Genomic DNA, 19731 nt, shown 5'->3' on the forward strand with positions numbered 1-19731 from the left:
TCAACAGCGCTCATTCTTTTAGATCTTAGCGCAGCCTTTGACACGGTTTCCCATTCAATTCTGCAAAGCAGGCAGGAGATGTTCTGAATGTAGGACAAAGCACTGAGCTGACGGGCCTCCTTTCTGGAAAACAGAAGCTTTTAGGTCAGGGAGGGACACTGTGCGGAATTAATCAGCTTAAATGAGGAGTTCCCCACGGCTCATTTTTGAGCCCTACTCTTTTTAAAGTATATATATGCCCCTTAGCGGACATCTGTCTGGCAGGATTTGTGGTGGTCTCATATGCAGACAACCCTCAGTTTGTCGCCCTCACCTCAAACAGACAAACTGAGCCAAGTTGATGGAATGCATGAAGCAGGTACAAATGTGGTTGTACAGCAACCACCTTAAATTGAATGGCGACAAGACAGAGGTTATGTTGGTGGGAAATAACCCCGCTCTATGGAATAATTTTTCTCATGGCCTATATGCCTGGGTGATCGTCCTACTCCAAAAGAAGAGGTCAAAAGCCTAGGAGTATTACTTAACAAGAATCTCACCATGGAAGCACACGCCTAGAAATTGGAGGGGTCATGCTTTGGTTTCTTAAGAACCCTTAGACTAGCAAATTGCTTCCCATTGACACCCATAGATTAGTCGAAGGACTTGTGAATTGTCTAAACTACAGCAATTTTCTCTATCTTGGGAGCCCTATGTTTGTTACAAAAAAACTACAGGTTATTAACAATGCTGCAGCACAGGTCCTGCTGAACATCCCTCAATCTCATTCCGCATGACCGGCATTGGCAAGCCTTCATCGGCTGACTGTAAGGAGAATAATTTAAATTAAGTCTCTCTGTATACGCCATAAAGTAAAGCAAGCTCAAAAACCACACATTCTGAAGCAATTAATTGTCCCTTAACAGAATGCTCGGGACTTGCGATCAAAATCTCTTCTGGCTTTATCGATAAGCCAGAAGCGGAGGGCGCTCCTTTGGCTACCTGGCTCCCCAGGCTCTGGCGCTCACGTCCGCTAGGATTAAGATCTAATAATTTGCTCAGCTTTAGGAAGCAACTGAAAACTTATTGGTTCTCCTGAATTTAGCTTGCTCATTTCTTAGGTCGCCGGTTAGCGCTGGGAAGCCCGTGTTTGGGTAGCCATGTGCTTTACAAGACCCCCAAAACGAAATTATTGAAGCATTTATAACCATCAATGAAGATTCTACTATTTAGAATATAAGTTCACATATTGCAGTTTTGCACAATGAAGTAGCCTACTTATTTATAGTGACAGTTCAATACTTTTTCACTGATAAAAATGATTATCCAATTCATTTTTATACTGATTATGTAGCAAAGGAGGCTTGTATGCAATTACACTTTGTGGTAAATGGGTTTAAAACACAAAGCTTGGCCTTTAAAATACACAGATTTTAAAATATTGTTACAAATGATAGTGGTACAGGATACCACACATAGGCAAGTGGAAAATTGCGATTTTTATTAACATTAATGAACACATGATCAAGAAACTACATTTTAAGAGGTGACGAGGAGAGCTGTAAAAACACCATCCGCTCGACTGCCAACAAATAACTCAGCAATTCAGTGTTCAGTATTGTGATGACTGAGGACAATTAAATATACAACAATATAGCAGTCCAATCCAGATGTGTGAAGAACAAAGTGTCAATAAAAGGTGTAGGATGAAGCAATTCAAGCATATTTACCTTGTCTAAACCAATGAATGTTGCTACGCCAATATTCTGCTTCTTCAAAAAATTAACACACTCTTGCGCTGTGTCAATAGTATCAACAACAATGTGATCTAAGGCACCGCACGATGAAGAGATGGCTACATCATATTTCTCATCAATAGCTCCCAAGTCACCCTGATAAGAAAAACATTAAGATGTCAAAATATAGCTTACCACGAACATCCAAACAAGGTTTATCAAATTTATGTTATGACAAATGACTATATTTTGCCTTTTAAAAAGCACCCTTAATTTTAGAACCCACTAGGTATTTTAAAATTATGCCTCCCATGTCAAACACTGTAGTATGGTCTTTTGTTCCCTTGATAAAACCACTTTTGTATTATATTATACAAACTGGACCCATAACCTCTTCGCTGCAGAGGTTTTTGTTTGCACCATTAGGGAGTCCTTTTTTGAGGTTTGGTGAAATTTGCACAGAACACTTTGTAACTATTCTTCCACAGTTTGTGAAGGAAACCAGTGTGAAAAACATGGGTGAAAGGTGAACCTGTGAAACTACAGACTTTTGAAAACTAGATCAAAATCAAAATCCAGCAAAGGGTCAGTTGGTTAGATTGCTCATGGTTTACACGAAAACATTGTTGAAATAAAAAATCCAGTTAAAAAAACAAAACGATTTTGTTTAATAGCAGGCATTTATCTGCTGTTTGTTACCTGTAGGTAGTGCATCTTTCTGTATCCTCAGCACACGCCCTAAACTTTGGACTGATTCGGTTGGTTTTTCTACTCTAATGCACTATTCCCTGTTGTCCAAACCCCAATGCATGCGCATTGACCCCCAACTAAAGTGTACATGCAATTGGCTAACCCCCGATTGGCATATCTAACTTACTAGAAGTTCCACTTACGCCGGGACAGAAGTGCCACTATTGCCACTTGGCTAGTCTCCTGAAAAACTTCAGCACCCCCAAAAGCAATGAAAACCAGCATCCTTGGGAGCTCACTAACGCCCAAACGCCACTGGACACCAAAGTGTCTGCCGGATGACCGTCCTGACCCTCAGTAGATGCCTTCAAATCTGTTAATATATCACTAACATGTCTCTTTCAGATACAAGTTACCTTGGTGACTGAACCTGCACTGGCCTCCCCTGGTGCATCATGGGAGATAGAGTACCGAGGCCGGAGATGACCCATCACGGATCGTGGATATCAAGGTGGCTCCAGGAACACTCCAGGCATCTCTTCAGCACTTTGTATCCCCAGCATCAGGGCCACCTCTTGGCTGAACCGTGGTAAAGCATAAAACTACAGAGAGGACCCAGAGAAAGCTGTGGCTGACAAGTAATTGTCTCCCTGGAACCCAGTGGTCCCTGTAATAGGCTCTCAATCCTTTATGGCTCGCCCAAGTGAAGACTAATACCAATTATAGCCCACTGGCTTAGGAACCACTAAGCCATTTACAACAATGTATTATATTCAGTTTAAAATTAACTACAGTGATTTATCAACCTTTGATAAATATTTCCGGTTTCCATCAATATAGGTCGTATTGGTGGCCTTACTTACTGGTTTTCCATTATTGTCTGCAAAGGAAACAAATACATGCCTTGTTTTCTTTAATGTTTTTGTCTTCTTGCGTCTAGCGTGTAATGCTTTGCTTCATTTGTCGCTTTTTGCAAAAAAAGCTTGGTATTTGTATTGTTTGATTTATATGGAAGTGTAAAATCAACATCGGTAAGTACTGTGGATCTGTTCTCATGAATAGTCTGTCCTTGAGGACCTGTATATATGGTTCCTGATTAGTATTTCACCCACCCTGCACAAACTGATGTTATAGCCACCAGAAAGGCTGTCTTTCGTGTGAGCATTTTTAATGTGGCCTTGTAGAAGGGCTCAAAACGTGTCTTCATTAGAGGTAGCACAACATTTAGATTCCATGTGGGTGTTGGTACTCTTCTGGTTGGTGTATTTCTCCTTTGCTGCCTCTAAAAAGTGTTTATATTGGTATTGTGAAAAACTTCCTATATGACCTCTTGTGTTGGCCAAAATTGCAGCCAGATATACCTTTAAGGATGTATACGTTTGTTTGCAGTCCAGTAGGTGTATAAGATATTTTAGTACAGTTGCATCTTTAGTGTTTTTCCTTAAGCACTTTATCTGACCCCCACAACGAGTATCTTTCATTTGGCTACGTAACACTTTCTTGTTGCTGGCCTTCTTGCTTCTCTGAGAACAGTCATTAGGTTCTCCAGAAGGCCGATATGTATGAATTCTAAAGCTTCAGGAGCCAGGCTAAGACTGATTTGAGGTTTAGAACTTTCCCCTTATCCACTGACAGCAGGTCTTGTTGTTTTGGTAATCTCAGAATGCTGCCCTGCACCATTTCTATTAATTTTGAAAACGTTTGTCTCACCCAGTGAGGGGCAATTAGCATTCGGGTCATCTTGCTCCTTTTGCATTTGTTGATTATTGAACAGTGGTATCTGGCTGAAATCAATGCGCCGGGACAAATTTCCTACCACTCCGCGTTCCCCACAGTCTCCCGAGTAAAATGATACCTCACTTGTGTGGGTGGGCCAAGGGCCTACGACTGCGACCACAGGCAGTGGTGTGTAGGCATGGCTCCCGGGAGGGAGTACCATTTTGACTCCGTTTAGTTACACCACGACATATAGACTACAACAGACAACTTCTTGGCATGAAGATGTCCAGTATCTGGGTTAATACCCAGCATGTTGTTTCGGTTCTGAAAGTGTAACATCGATCCGAGCCCCTTTTGTCTGAGTCTTTATCTTTACTTGCAGTTTTCTGCGTCAAAAGTTTCAGGCCTGAAATCTACTGGACCGAAGACTTAGGCTTCAACAAAGAAGGAAGGTGGACCAGGACGTTCTTGGATTTTGCGCGCGAGGTTTTCGGCTCAGCACCTGCATGGGGCCGACTAGTCCGAGCAGGAAGGCTTTTCATTGTGTTTCTGTGCCGGGCCTGCGGGCTGAGTGCTCGAAACGTTCTCGCTGCTGACCTTGGCTCACAGGCAGAGGAAGGATTTGGGCCTTTTTGATCCTTGGTTGTTGGGCAAGAAGGAATTAAATACGCACGGTACGCTGTATCGGTGTAACTTGCTACTGTTCTTCAATGTCTGAGTCAGCCTCAGACACGGAGACATGTTCCTCTTCCACGGCTTTGTGAGCATGTGTTTCTTCTCGGTCGGAATCTTCGAAGATGTCTGGTACGAAGCCGCCTCGAAGTTGCATTTCGTGACATCGATCCAGACAGTCACAAAGAGTCTTCTTTCATCGAAACGATCAGCACGCCTTGCAGTCGATCATCATGTGCCGGAGAAACAGATTGCACACTTGGAGCATGTTGGTGCGCGGAAATTTGGCACCACTCCCTGGACAGAGCTTAAATGGAGTTGTTCCATCAACAGTCCTCCAAGAGTTTTTAGATCAAAGATCTTTAAGTCGAAACGATAATCGGTAAATGTGATTGAGAAACAGTACCGTTGAGGTTAGTGGATTGCACGAAGAGAACCAGAGAAACTGTGCCGAACCGGAGTGCAGCAATTCACATACGAACCAGGTGGCGGATAAAAAAACACTGGCGTTGATGCCCATGCGCACGATCACCGAAAGGAGTCACACCTACCTCGTGACTTGAAAGGACTTCTTCGAACAAAAACAAAGTGCAAACATCCGGACCCAACACTAGAAGGCAGGCTATGCACAGTATGTGATCTACAGCTCACATGCCTCGAACATAATGTTATCAGTTTAAAGGCAAGTACTTTGTTGTGGGAGTTGGTGTTCTGGGGTTGGACTCCAGGGTCCCCCACTCTTGTTACACCCTCAGCGGCACTGGAGTCGCCGGGTGCAGAGTGCTGTTTTGGCGCCAGAAGCCCTGTAGCTTACGATGGGGAATCTCTGGTTTGCAAAGGCACTGCAGGCTCGGGGACAATGGTCTTCTGGGTGCGACCACCACTTGGAGGTAAGTTGGGATGTTGGGGGTTGGTGAGGCACCGTGGATTGGGGCATCCAAGGCTGTGGGCCGTCTGGTGCAGGGGTGCCTTTTAGGGTCAGATCTTACACCGCTCCTGGTCCCGGTTTGGGGGAACCTTCCGGTTTGAGGCTGCAGGCGACGGCTGGAGGTTTGAGGCAAGTCAGGGGTCGCCAGATCTCAGGTCGGGATCGCCGGGGAGACCTCCCCATGGTGTTGGGCCACTCTAACTCGGGCGCAGAGTGGTGCAAACTCACGGATCCTTGTAGAGCTGGAGTCTGGTGTTCGAATAAATCCGGTGTTCACGGGAGACAGTCTTTGGGATTGAAGGCAGGCAGATCTGGGTTTCTCTAGGTTGCTGGCTGCAGGACACACCAGGAATTTGCTGGAGCAGGCTGGTAGGGCTGGGGCCAAGTCAGTGGGCATCATCCTCATTAGCTCCCGAACGGCTGTTAGGTTACTTTATTGCTGTTTCTTTCCTGCTTTCTTGGTTCAGGGTAGCCCCCTGAATACTGTATTAAGGCGGTGTTTTAGGGGTCTCTTTGGCTACTGACCTTATGGTGACTACACCCTAGGTGTGCTCACCCCACGTGGGGGGAGTGACCGCAATCTGTAACCTTGATTGGGGAGTACCTGCCATCTGCAAGATGGCAGGCACTGAAGAGTGGGCTTCACCTCGCCTTCCTCACTTGAGGGGTGGGGATTGACAGAGGTAGGAAAACTTTCTGGGCTGGCTAATTATTCCCACCTGTCTTTCCACTGAAAAGGAGTGGAGACCCGAAGGGGGCCTGGTCCAGATAGCAGGAGAGGCTGGGGGTCGCATTACAAAGGCTCCCAGGCCTTTGAAGCTCCCATGCCACAAATGGCTCCTTTTGGCCTGGGGGAGGTGTCAACACCTCTGTCCAGGAAAGGCTGTGTTTCTGGGTTCAGGGAGCGAAGGCTCCCACCCGATGGGTCCAGAAACATGGCTTGTTGTGGCAGGCTGGTGTGTACCAGTCAGGGAGCCCACCAGAGGCTGGTCGTTTTTCAGGGGGCATCTCCAACGATGCCGTCAGTGCAATTTTGATTAAATCCCACACTGGCATCAGTGGGCGTTTAATGTGCTGAGAAGTTGGATTTCAAACTTCTTAGTTTGAAGTGTAGCCATTATGGTGCTGTGGAATTTTTAATGACACTCCCAGCAACATATACTCTTACTGGCAGCACGGCACTTACAATGTCTAAGAATGGACATCGGCACTGTAGGGGTACAGTGCTAGTTTGACCTGTAACGTAGTCTTGGCACCCAGGCGTCCCTCCACTAAAACGGTACACGCCTGTAGATGGAATAAGTTTGGGGCAAGGCGCACAGCAAAGGTTCTTGATCCCCTCTCTACCAGTCTTTCTGAGGTTCTCTTGTTCATCCTTTGCTCTGGGTACTCTAAAAGGCAATCTTGAAGTTATTTCTGCTTTTCTACGACTATCAGATCAGCCCTCTTTGTTGAAGTCTCCCCCATTGTAAACAGTTTCTTTAAGGGCATTATTCATCTATTTCCTCTATCTCCATTCATAATGCCCCAGTGGGACTTGAATCTCATTTTAACTTATCTCATCTGTCCTCCCTTCGAGCCTCTTCACAACGGTCTTCTGAGGCTTCTCACCCTGAAAACTGCTTTGCTTGTTGCCATAACCTCGGTTTGCAGGGTGAGTGAGTTTCAAGCTCTAGCCTCAAAGCCCTCTTTTCTGTGCATCCGGACAAAGTGGTACTTTGGACGAGACCCTTGTTCCTGCTAAAATGTTTACACCATTTCACATAGGACAAACTATCACTTTGCCCACCTTTTTTCCACCTCTGCACCCTTCCAAGGAGGAGATACTCCACAGTCTGGACCCAAAACTTGCTGTCCTATCTTGAACGCACAAAATATTTCCGGGTGGATGATCCAACTCTTCGTTGGCTATGTGGGTGCAAAGTAAGGTCGGGCTGTCCAAAAGCGTACCATCTCCTGATGGGATGTCCTTTATATTAAAAGGTGTTATGCTTTAGCGAAAAAGGAACCTTCAGTGGGGCTGCATGCTAATTCCATTAGGGCTACGACGGCAACTGCTGCATTGTCACGTCGAGTTCCACTTCTTGACATCTGCCAGTAGGCAACAAGGGCATCTTTGTACACGTTCACCAGACATTAGTGCCTGGACAGCTAAGTCCAGAGGGATGGATATTATGCCCGTTCTGTCCTCTGGGATTTTCTGATGTGAACTTAGTCCACAGACCCACCTCAGGGGTAGGTATTGCTGGGGTATCTATTCTAGGGTAAGGAATATATAACTGGATCTTTCAGATGAACGAGTTACTTACCTTCGGTAATGATATATCTGTAAGAAACATAGGTTAGTTATAGATTCTTTACCACCCCAACCATCCTCCTCGCTCTGCACACGGATTATAAGGATAGGGAGTTCCTTGCAGAGCCATAGTTGTGGTACGCCATTAGACCATGTCTTTCATTGCTCTGCACTTCTGGTGTGGAAAGTTGTGTCAGAACTGACGTCCGCGCGCAGGGGCGGCATCTAAATAGGCTCCGAAGTCAGCCCTGCGACCAGGACGACGGACGCAGAGTTGACCGATGACACCTGACGAATAGGGCTACTGCTAAGAAAAAATTCTCCAGATCCAGTCCGACACCTGGGGGTAATTCCAAGGTAAGGAATATATACCAAGTTACTACTTGTGTAACAATATATCTGTAAGAGACATTAGTTGGTGATAGATGCCTTACCTTAGAATATCCCCAGGCGTCAGACTGGATCCGGAAAAATTAGCGTAGCAATACCCCTGCGCGCCAGCAGACGTCGTCCGCATCTCCGTGTTAGTCAGCGTCGTTAGCGCCGGAATGACGGAGTACTTAGACGCCGCCCTAGCGCGCTGACGTCAGTTCTGATACACAGCTTTTCCGTGCCAGATACGCAGAGCCATAATAGAACCAACACTGGTGCCATGAAACTAGGGCCCTGAAAGGGGATGACCTTAACCCTAGATATCGGTTCGCAGAACGGGGAGGATGGGTGAGTCGGTAAGGAATCTATCACTAACTAATGTCTTACAGACATATTGTTACACAAGTAGTAACTTGTGCATCTGAAAGAAACACGTTAGTGATAGATTCCTTACCTTAGAATAGATACCCCAGCAATACCAACCCCGTTGGTGGGTCTACGAACCAATAATCACACCAGAAAGTACTTGAGGACGGAACGGCCCAAGAAGCCATCCCTCCAGACTTGGCTGTCCAAGCAGTAGTGTCTCGCAAACGTGTGCAGCGAGGCCCACGTGGCTGCCTGACAAATGTCCTGCAAGGGCACTCGTCGGCCCAGGGCAGTTGCATTCGCCGTGGCCCGAGTGGAATGAGCCCTCAGCCCCACAGGAGATTCCTTCTTGGAAAAGGAGTAACACGCCTGGATGCACAAGATGTTCCACCGAGAGATGGTCCGCTTGTACACCGCCCGTCCCTTCTTAGTGCCCACGTAACCAAAAAAGAGTTGGTCATCCACCCGGAACTGGCGCGTGCGATCTAGATAGTAAGAGAGCGCACGTTTTGGGTCCAGACGGGGGAGCCGCTCTTCTTCTTTCGAGGGATGCAGAGGTTGAAAGAAGGTGGGCAAGGTGATGGAATGCCCGATGTGGAAGGCTGTGACAACCTTGGACAGGAACGAGGGTCTCGTCCTTAACACAACCTTGTCCGGATGTACAGAGAGGAAAGGAGGTGTGGAAGAAAGAGCCTGGAGCTCACTCACTCTCCTGGCAAAGGTGATGGCAACCAGGAAAGCAGTCTTCAAAGTAAGAAGACTGAGAGGACAGTCATGGAGCGGCTCAAAGGGAGCACACATTAGGTAAGTAAGTACAAGGTTCAAGTCCCACTGGGGCATCACGAAAGGAACAGGAGGGAACATGTGTGATGCCCTTCAAAAACCTATTTATAATTGGGGACTTGAACAAAGATGGCTGATCAGGTAGCCTTAAGAAAGCGGAAAGGGCAGAAAGGTAGCCCTTGATAGTGCCCAGAGCAGAGCCCTGCTGGGCAAGAGAAAGAAGGAAGAGGAGAACCTCAGAAAGGGGGGCAGAGAGTGGACCTACAGCCTTTGCTGTGCACCATGCCACAAATCTGTTCCACCTGCAGGCGTATACCGACTTTGTGGAGGGACGCCTGGCTGCCAGAATGACATTACAGACTTCAGGGGGCAAGTCAAATAGCCTCAACTGTCGCCGCTCAATGGGGGGCGTGGTTTGAGCGCCGACCGGGATGGCTGTGTGAGCGTGTAGCTCCGCGCCGAGTCCCGCTAATAATCCTGTAATTGCCGCCTACAGCGTCTTTGCTGGCGTGAATTCCCACCTGAGACGATCGTAGAGCGGGGCAGAGAGTTTTGGCTGCCGGCGGGACCTCAGGAGACGAGGGGGTGATCGGGTCCCGGACCCTGGAAGAGCAGAGCTGCGGACAAAGGAAAGATGGCGGCGTGAAGCTCCGGCGCGAGTCAGAGGAGGATCGCGCTCGGAGCTGCTCCGGCGGCTGACTGATAGAGCGAGGAGAGTTGGGGCTCGAGTGAGGACAGCTCTAGTGCCGACAGAGGGGTGCAGACGCCGTGCCTCGGCGGTGGTGAGTGCGGCTTCCCCTCCCCCCCGCTCCCCGACCTGGAGACTGGACTGGGCTGGGCTGAGTGAAGGCGGCGGCGCTTGTTGCTGGTGAGGAGCGCAACAGAGGAGCGCTGAACTGAGCCATTGGCAGGTACTCACGCGGGCAGGAGGACCCGGCCGCTCGTGGAGTCGGCGGTGCGGGGGGGGGGGGGGGGGGGGGGGGCAGAGGACCTTGGTGCCGTGGTGCTGCCGAGCGCGATACGGGCACGGCTGGGAGCCCTGACCGGCGGGGGAAGGAGCGACATCTGAGTGCGGATGAGTGAATGAGGTGCCCTGCATACCGGAGGGGGCCACAGGGAATCTGCAACTTCGGCGGACACCGCCCGCCTGGGCCTCCATAGGAGTGGAGGCGGAATACAGGTGGAGCGAGGGCTGGAGCTGCGCCATTGCCCGGCCGTGTTATTTTGGGCCGGACAGCCGGCGTGATCGGCTCTGGGGGGTCCCGCCTCCAGGCAGAGGGAAGCACTGTTGGTCCGAGCAGCAGGATTTGGAGGGGGCCCGGGGCCCTACTGATGCTGTGACGAACACGTGGCTTGCAGCTGTGCACTCCCGGGGTGGTTGGACTCTGAAAGTGCCCTCTGGGACGACAGACGACAGGAGGACAGGGCATGATCGATTTATGATGGAGTGCGGAGCCCTGTGAAGTATAGACATTGTTTTTCGGAACGCGCGGCAACTGGTGGTGTGCTGTGAGGGACTGCCAGTGGGAGCAAGAGCATAAGTAGAGGCCTGGGTGCAGAAGCTACAGCGTTCAAGATGGCCGCACTTGGCGGGGATTTGCATGCGCCTCAAGGACAGGATGACGCAGCTACCCTGGCTCAAAATGGCGGCACCCAGGCCCCACAGGAGGGCTCTACGCCGGAACAGCGGTTGAACCTACGACTTGATGCCATCCTGGAGGCGATTACTGCGACTAAGGAGTCTCTACACCATGATATAGCGCAGGTTGCGACGGGGCTGGGCCTACTGAGAGCGGACCATGCCAAGCTCTCGGACAGAGTGAAGGAACAAGACCAGTTACTCCAGGAGCTGAAACCTGCAGTGGTCACGGCGGAGCACAAACTGACGGACATTCTTGGTCGCTTGGCGATTCTGGAGCGAAGGGCGGAGGATGCGGAAAGTCGTAACAGGAGGAGTAACGTGAGGGTGGTGGGCCTTCCGGAAAAGGTTGAAAAGGATGATGCGGTGGCGTACATGGAGGACTGGTTTAAAACGGTAGTGGCGCCGGAGGGGCTTTCCCCCTTCTTCTCCTTGGAAAGAGCGCATAGGGTTCCGGCTAGGCCACCCCTGGAGGGCCGACCACCCCGACCGATGGTGGTGAAGCTACTGCACTACAAGGACCGGGATCTTTTGATTCAAAGAGCACGAACTCAGGGTCCCTTTCAAGTGGACAATAGCAAGGTCACGATCTTCCCGGATTATACGCAGGAAGTGCAGAAAAACAGGGCGTCCTTTCTAGCAATTAAAAAAGAACTGAGGGAAGAGGGGATTCAGTATTCCTTGCTCTTCCCTGCCAAACTACGGGTCATCCTCGATGGTAGGACACAGTTTTTCCAAACCCCGGATGAAGCATGGTCGTGGCTTGAACTGTACCGTGCTGGAACAGACCGTACGAACAGAAGTGAGAGGGAAAGACCGAAACCGGTCCGGATTAGCAAGTCGCAGCGCATTCGCTCACGGAACAAACTTCAGCAGGCCATGCGCGATGCCAAGATGGCGGAGGACAGGAAAGGGGCATTGGCTGCAACGGCTAGCATCACAGGGTCACAGCCGGAGAGAACATCGGGGGGCCGGACTCGGAAGACGATGGAGAGAAAACGGGAGGAGATGAATCGGAAACAGGGAGTGGAAAGGGTCCTGTAGTCACCCCACAGACCTCGGATGGACTGTTTATTGAGTAAGGTTTCGGTGGACTTAGTCACTCCGAGGTGCCAACGGGGTCAGGCTCTCCGGACTTTTGGTGAACTGTCAGGTATGGGGTTGTGAAGGCAGCATGGGACGGAGGGCGCGGGGTGGGAGCTCGGCCTACCCTGGTTCGGGGTTCTATCACCCTCTTAGGGCCCTTAAGGCCGTCTGTGGTGACAACCGCAGATTAGTGTAAGTGTGTGGTTTTGATGGTTTGGAACGGGGCTGAAGCTGGGTTATTAGGTCCTGTCCTGGGGAGTGGGGTTCGGGGTGTTTTGTGGGGGGTTGGGGAGGGAAAGTTACTGCTGCGGTGCGGGGAACAACTGTTTGATGTTGCTATGGTATAGAAACGAATATAATGGGGTCGTTACCTAATGTGAAATGTATAACGTGGAATGTCCGTGGGCTTCAGACAATGGTGAAACGCCATAAGGTGCACGCATACTTGGTGAGGCGGGGAGTGCACATAGCAATGCTTTAAGAGACTCATTTGACTAAGAGAGTGTGGAGCCTTACAACGGAGGTGGCGGGGTCAGGTGTTTGGCACAACATATTCGGCGTTTGCCAGAGGGGCCTTAATATGGATAAGGGCGGGGACACCATTCCAAGTCACGACAGCGGGTTGATCCGGAGGGCAGGTACGTGGCTGTCGAGGGACGACTTTATGGTAGGGAGGTGGTCCTGTGTAGCGTGTATGCCCCCAACTCCGATCAGGCCCGTTTTTTTGACAGCTTGACGAATTCGCTGGCCTACTTCCTTGCTGGTCCGGTTTTATTAGGGGGAGACTTTAACTCGATCACTGATGTGGTATTGGATAGGTCGCATCCCCCATTAATCGACTCCCCGGTACGCAGGCTGGCGGCCCATAGGAGAGATTGGCAGGAGAAGTGGGGACTGCTTGATGTGTGGAGGGAGCAGCATCCTGAGATGCGAGATTACTCCTACTTTTCTGCAATACATGAAATGCATGTTAGGCTGGATGCAGTACTGTGTGGTGGTGCACTGGCGCCGGTGGGGACTCATACCGAGTATCTGACTAGGACCATATCAGATCATAATCCTTTATTGGTGTCAGTGCAATGGCAACAGGCTAGGTCGGCAGTCCCGTCATTGCGGCTGAGGCCTGATACGTTGGAGGATCGGGTGTTCAGTGATGCGGTTCAGCAGGGCATTGACCGTTACTTTGCGGAGAATGAGGGCTCTGCCTCGTCACGGTCAGTGGAATGGGATGCGTTGAAGGTGGTGGTGAGAGGTGTGTGCATGGGCAGGTTCTCGACAGCGAGGACGGCTGTTTTGAACGATCTGGCGAAAGCGGAAGAGAAGTTGCGGGAATTGGAAAGAAAGAGGCCTGAGCGGCCGGATCTGCAGGAGAGATTGGTGGAAGCTAAGGAGGTGGTGGCGACTGAGACCGAATGGCTGCGGTGCTATGACTATAAGCTATACGTCGTCAAGGTGCATGAGGAGCGAGATAAAGTGGGCACTCTCCTTGCCAGGCTGGCCGATCCAGAGCCTAGGGGGGGCCAGATCTTGAGTATAAGAGAGGAGGGGGGAAAAGTAGCCTACTCGCAATCAGCAGTTCTGGTGTGTTTTCAGTCCTATTATAGGGGCCTTTATGAATGCCACCTGGAAGCGGGGAGGTCTGACATAGGCGACCACCTGGCCCTGATCCCATTACCGGTGCTGGACAGCGAAGAGGCTAAGGAATTGGGAGGTCCCATAACGCTAGCGGAAGTGAGAGTAGCTATTAAACAGATGGCTCGAAATAAAATCCCAGGGGTGGACGGCCTGCCGATAGAATTTTATGCCAACTTTGTGGACACCCTAGCACCTAAACTACTGGAGGTATATTCAGAGGCCAAGCAGTTGGGTTGCCTGCCGGAATCGATGAGAGAAGCACTAGTGGTAAACTACTGGAGGTATATTCAGAGGCCAAGCAGTTGGGTTGCCTGCCGGAATCGATGAGAGAAGCACTAGTGGTACCTCTGTTGAAACCAGGCAAAGATGCGTTGAGTGTGACGTCTTATCGACCCTGATCTATGCTGACGGTGGACTATAAGATCTTGAGTCGTATCCTGGCCACTAGGTTACTGCCGTACATGACCACACTAGTGCACAGAGACCAAGCGGGATTTATCCCGACTAGGAATACCTCTAAGAATATACGGCGGTTGGTTGGGATTTTGGATGGTGCCGGGACCTCGGCTCTTGACTCAGTGGTGTTGGCGGTTGATGTCGAAAAAGCTTTCGAAAGCCTTGAGTGGGAATATCTAGACGAAGTGCTGCTGAAGTTCGGGATCGGGGAAGGATTCCGGAGCTGGACGAGGGTGCTTTACACGTCAGCAAGAGCAAGGGTGCGCCTGGGTCAGCTGGTGTCTTCGGCGTACCCTGTTTGTAGAGGGACGAGACAGGGCTGCTCGTTGTCTCCACTGCTGTTTGCCTTGGCGATGGAGCCGTTGGCGGCACAGGCGAGGATGGGCACCATGTACAGGGGGATAGCGCAGGGGCCAGTATCGCACTATATATCATTATACGCTGATGATTTGCTGTTGTACCTGGCGGACGCTGAAAGATCCCTGGAGGGCGCAGTGGATATGCTAGCTGGTTTCGGTCGGTTGTCCGGCCTTAAGGTGAACTGGACAAAGACCTGTATATTCCCTTTGCGGGCGGGCACGCCCTGTCCACCATTAGTGAGGGAGGTAGTGTGGGAGTCCGCTGGCTTCACCTACCTGGGAGTGCGCATTTACCACGGGGTCGCAGACCTCTTGGAAGGAAATATAGGGCGTTGCATTCGGGCACTGAAGGGCAGCATGGCGTTTTGGGCCTCCCTCCCTCTGTCGGTGTTGGGCCGCGTAGCACTGCTGAAAATGGTGGCACTTCCGCGGCTGCTTTATTACTTCAGGACACTGCCGATCTGGATCCCTCAGCGGATCTTTAAGGAACTGAAGATGCTTACTAGCTTCCTATGGGGCCCTGGCCGTCAGAGTGGCGTTGGATACTCTGACTAGGCCCAAGGTTGAGGGGGGGATGGCAGTCCCCGACTTTGAACTGTATTACCTGGCGGCGCAACTGCAGATCCTTACGCAGAATGTCGCTAGAGAATTCAGGGGTCCAGAGAGCGACCGTGGTACAGGTATCCAGAAGTGCATCCTCTCTTATATAATCATGCAACAAAAACTGGACTCCAGGGATCTAACGGTGGAGGAAAGAACACTTAAAATGTGCTGGCAAAGGAGTCTGAAAAGAGCGAGGAGAGTCCGGCCGTATGCACCGGAGGTGCCGCTGGGGATGCTGACTGCGCTGCCGCACGGGGGCGATTGGTCCCGGCTTCTGGAATGGGAGGAGTTGGGTTTACAGATGGTGGGGGACCTATATGTTGATGGAGCATTGGTTCCTTATCACACATTGCAGGAGCAGTTTGTATTGCCGGATGGCACCTTTCTGTTGCATGCGGCGGTGGTGACAGCGATGCAAAAACATTGGGGGGTAGGGCTTGCAGAGCCGGAAGTAACCATGGCATGTCAATACGTGGTGATGGCCGCAGGCACTACTAAGGCAGTAACGTGCCTCCACACGAGAATGTTGAATGAGGGGCTCGTACCATTGCAGGCCTTGAAGTCACGGTGGGAGGATAGCATAGGCAAGCCTATACCAGACACGGTCTGGAGCCAAATCTTGAGGCGGACGTGGAAGGGTACGAGAAACGCACGATTTCAACAGGTGCATTTCTTTATAGTACATAGGGCGTACCTGACTCCGGAAAGGATCAAGCGATATTTCCGGGTGCTTGATGCGATGTGCCCGAGATGCCGGGCGCCTGAAGTTGATCTGGATCACCTGTTATGGGGATGTCCGAAATTAGGGACGTACTGGCCGGCGGTGGGGGAACTCCTTAATGCGGTGACAGATAGAGAGGTGGACTTTGATATGGCAGCATGTTTATTGCTCTGGTTCCCTCACACCAAAAAAACGAAAATTACAAGCAAATTTATCGATCTGGGACTCATGTTAGCGCAGAGAGAAATAACTTGGCACTGGAAGTCTAGAGAAGGCCCCTCGGTAAGGAGATGGATGAATGAACTGTTGAAATGGTCAGGCTGTGAGGGCATTAGACTGCGGCAGGCTACTAGGCTTGGCAAGGAGGGCTGTATGGAAATGGCGAGAGCTTGGGAGATGGTGGTTCAGGCGTTGCGTGACTACATGGTGGAAGAGGATGAAGGGGAACAATAGTCAGTGGAGATTCCATGTACTTTTAGCGATTACGAATAATTCCGGATATGTGGCGAACCCAAGACTTAGTATGGACTTAGAGTACCCGCACTAGCAGCAGTCCAAGGGGGAGGGGGGAGGGGAGTTGTGAGGGAGGTAACCAGATACAGCATCACAGACTAATGGTAGGGACAGTACTCAGGACTGATCTAGGGAATGTGGGGCCCCCGGGAGGATGGGTAGGCACAAGAGTAGTCGTGTTAGCGGGACCCGGGAGGAGGACCCTGGAGGGACGGGGATAGGACTACATCAAATAGGAGGTGGGCAGTTGCTGGTCTCTACATGTGAGTTATGGGATTACTGGTTGGGGCATGGGAGGGGGGAGTTTAGGGGGGTAAAAGCAGATACTGAACGGTGCAGCTGGTCGAATACCTGGGACAGGAGTACACGGGAACGTGTCCCTGGGGAGGGTGATCCTGATGCGCCGCCCAGCCTCCGGGATGTGGGCTGAATGGCTGTGTACAATTTAACTGTCGCCTCTTGGGTGGGGGCTGATGTGAGTGTACTGATTGGCTTATACGGAGGTCTTGTTTCTAATTCTGCAATAAAAACAAATAAAAAATAAATTAAAAAAAAATAAAAAACTGTCGCCGCTCAATCTCCAAGCTTGTAGGTGGAGACTGGACAGATTCGGGTGGAGGACCGTCCCCATCTGCTGCGACAGAAGTTCCTCCTGAAGAGGCAGACTAATCGGGGGATCGACAGACATGCTGAGTAGCTCTGGATACCAATATCTTAGTGCCCAGTCCGGAGTCAAAAGGATAACCTGGGACCGGTCGCACCGGATCTTCAGCACTCTGGGCAGAAGTGGTATAGGCGGAAAAGCGTACAATAGACCGCAACTCCACTCGCGACGAAAAGCGTCTACGAGCGAGTGCCGCCTTGGAAATTCCAACACGCAGAACCTTGACCTTGCGTCACGTCCGAGTTCAGACGCCATTCGTGATCCATCAAGCACAGACGGCTGAGTTCGTCCGCCCTGGCATTCAGAGAACCTGCCAGGTGTTGAGCCACCAGGGTCATGCCCTGATGTTCCAGTCACTGCCAGAGGCGCAGGGCCTCCTGGCATAGGATCCACGACCCCGCCCTGTTTGTTGCATTACCACATGGCGGTGGTGTTGTCCGTGAACACCTGCACTACACTCCCCCGGACAGAGGGAAAGAATGCCTTCATTGCAAGACGAATCGCCCGCAGCTCCAGAAGGTTGATATGGAGACGGGACTCCGCTGGAGACCAGACGCCTCTGATCTCCACCACTCCCACGTGGCCTGCCCATCCCAGGAGGAACGCATCGGTCACCACTGTGTGCTCCGCTTGGGGAAGGGAGAGGGATCTGCCACTGACCCAATCGCGATTCATGAGCCCCCACTGCAACTGTCGTCCAGTGCTCTTCAAGATCTGGACATGATTAGAAAGGTTGCCCTGATGCTGTGCCCACTGGAACTTCAGGTCCCACTGCAGAGCCCGCATATGGCACAATGCATGTGTCACCAGCAGGATGCAGGAGGCAATCAGGCCCAGAAGCCGGAGGGTCATCCTTACAAAACCCGGGATAGTGGCTCAGAGTGGAATCATAGTCTAAATATCCCAGACCCGCTGCTCGGGAGGATAAACTCTAAAGAGTGTTGAATCAGAACTGCTCAGATGAAAAGGAGCTTCTGAGAGGGACTCAGGTGCAACTTCGGCACGTTGATGGAGAACCCCAGCAAATGCAGGAGATCGGCCGTAGTCTGAAGGTGGTTGACGACCGGCTGGGGCGAGCCCGCCTTCAACAGCCAGTCGTTGCAATAGGGGAAGACGGACACCCCGACCTGCGCAGATGAGCTGCAACCACTGCCATCACCTTAGTGAACACCCGAGGGGCACTGGTAAGGTCGAAGGGGAGCACGGCAAACCGAAAATGCTGCTGGCCTACCGTGAATCGCAGGAACACGGCAGTGGGCCGGCAGGACGTGGATGTGAAAATAGGCGCCCTGCAAGTCCAATGCTACCATCCAGTATCCAGGGCAGCCTGGACCTGAGCCAGTCAGCATCTTGAACTTCTCCTTCCGGAAGAAGCAATTTACGTCCCAGAGGTCCAAGAGGGGGCGCAGGCCCCCCTTGTTCTTCTTGGGGACCAGGAAGTAGTGGGAACAACCACTCCCTACTTCCTGACCGGGAACGCACTCTATGGTCCCCTTGGCCAGGAGGGCCGTGACTACCTGACTGAGAAGAGCCAAATGATCCCCCGACATGCAGTGGTACCGAGGTGGCATGGCTGTAGGGGAGGACAGAAAGGGGAGCGAGTAACCGTGGCAGATTATCTGCCGCACCCACTTGTCCAAGGTAATTCCGCACCAGTGGTGTGGTGGAGGTGGTGTCGTACCCTGCTTCCCACCGGCGTGGGGTGCTCCCTGAAGCTTGGATTAGGAAGGCTTAGAGGCGGAAGCAGCAGGGGAGAAGGTGGACTGACCTGCTTGCTGGTTACCAGACCCGCCCTTGCGGAAGCCAAGTCCGCGGCCACGCTGGGGCTGGTTTTGCATAGGCTTAGTGGAGTAGCGTGCTTGGTTGTTCTTACCCTGGCCACGATAGGAACTAAACCCAGACGTGGCAGGGCTATACGTGGAAAGACCCAAAGACTTGGCCACGGCCCGCCAGTCTTTAAAGCGCTCCAGGGCATTGCTAGCCTTAACGCCAAAGAGGCGGGAGTCATCAAAAGGCATGTTCATGAGCGAGCTCTGGACATCGGACGAAAACCCGGTAGATCGCAACCAGGCATGACGTGGAAATCGCCCTACCCAACGAATCAGCGGTGCCCAGACCACACCTGATGGCAAACTTCGCCGCATCCCTGCCCTCCGCAACCGCTCGAGAAAGGACAGCCTGGACCTCATCAGAACACTGAGGCAAGACCTCGGCTACCGAATCCCACACCGCGTGTGTGTAACGGCCCAACGAGCAGGGGGTGTTAACCTACAGCAAACCCAAGCTGGCAGGGGAGAAAAACCTCTTGGCATATTGGTCCACCCGTTTAGAGTCCTTATCCGGCGGAGCCGTGGGAAAGTCACCCTGCGATGTCGAGGCCTGAATGACCAGGCTCTCAGGCGTGGGGTGAGTGGTCAAGAAGGCAGGATCACCAGGTGCTGGTTGAGGACGCCTAGCGACGTTATCCACTGGCAACCCTGAGGCCTGTCGCACCAAGTGCCCAAGAGGACT

The 19731-nt window shown here is 51.3% G+C and overlaps 1 protein-coding gene across 2 annotated transcripts in view; it reads right to left on the minus strand.

Annotated features, from left to right (window-relative positions):
• SMC4 (structural maintenance of chromosomes 4) overlaps window positions 1-19731 on the minus strand; it is a 512503-nt gene that overhangs the window by 264064 nt on the left and 228708 nt on the right. For both annotated transcript variants that reach the window (XM_086944206.1, XM_086944207.1), the window contains exon 13: window positions 1710-1871. In XM_086944206.1, coding sequence (XP_086800332.1) covers window positions 1710-1871 — 162 coding nt within the window. The remainder of the gene's footprint in view (window positions 1-1709; window positions 1872-19731) is intronic.

Source organism: Lissotriton vulgaris, chromosome 11 (assembly GCF_964263255.1).
Source record: "Lissotriton vulgaris chromosome 11, aLisVul1.2, whole genome shotgun sequence".
Lineage (NCBI taxonomy): Eukaryota > Metazoa > Chordata > Amphibia > Caudata > Salamandridae > Lissotriton > Lissotriton vulgaris.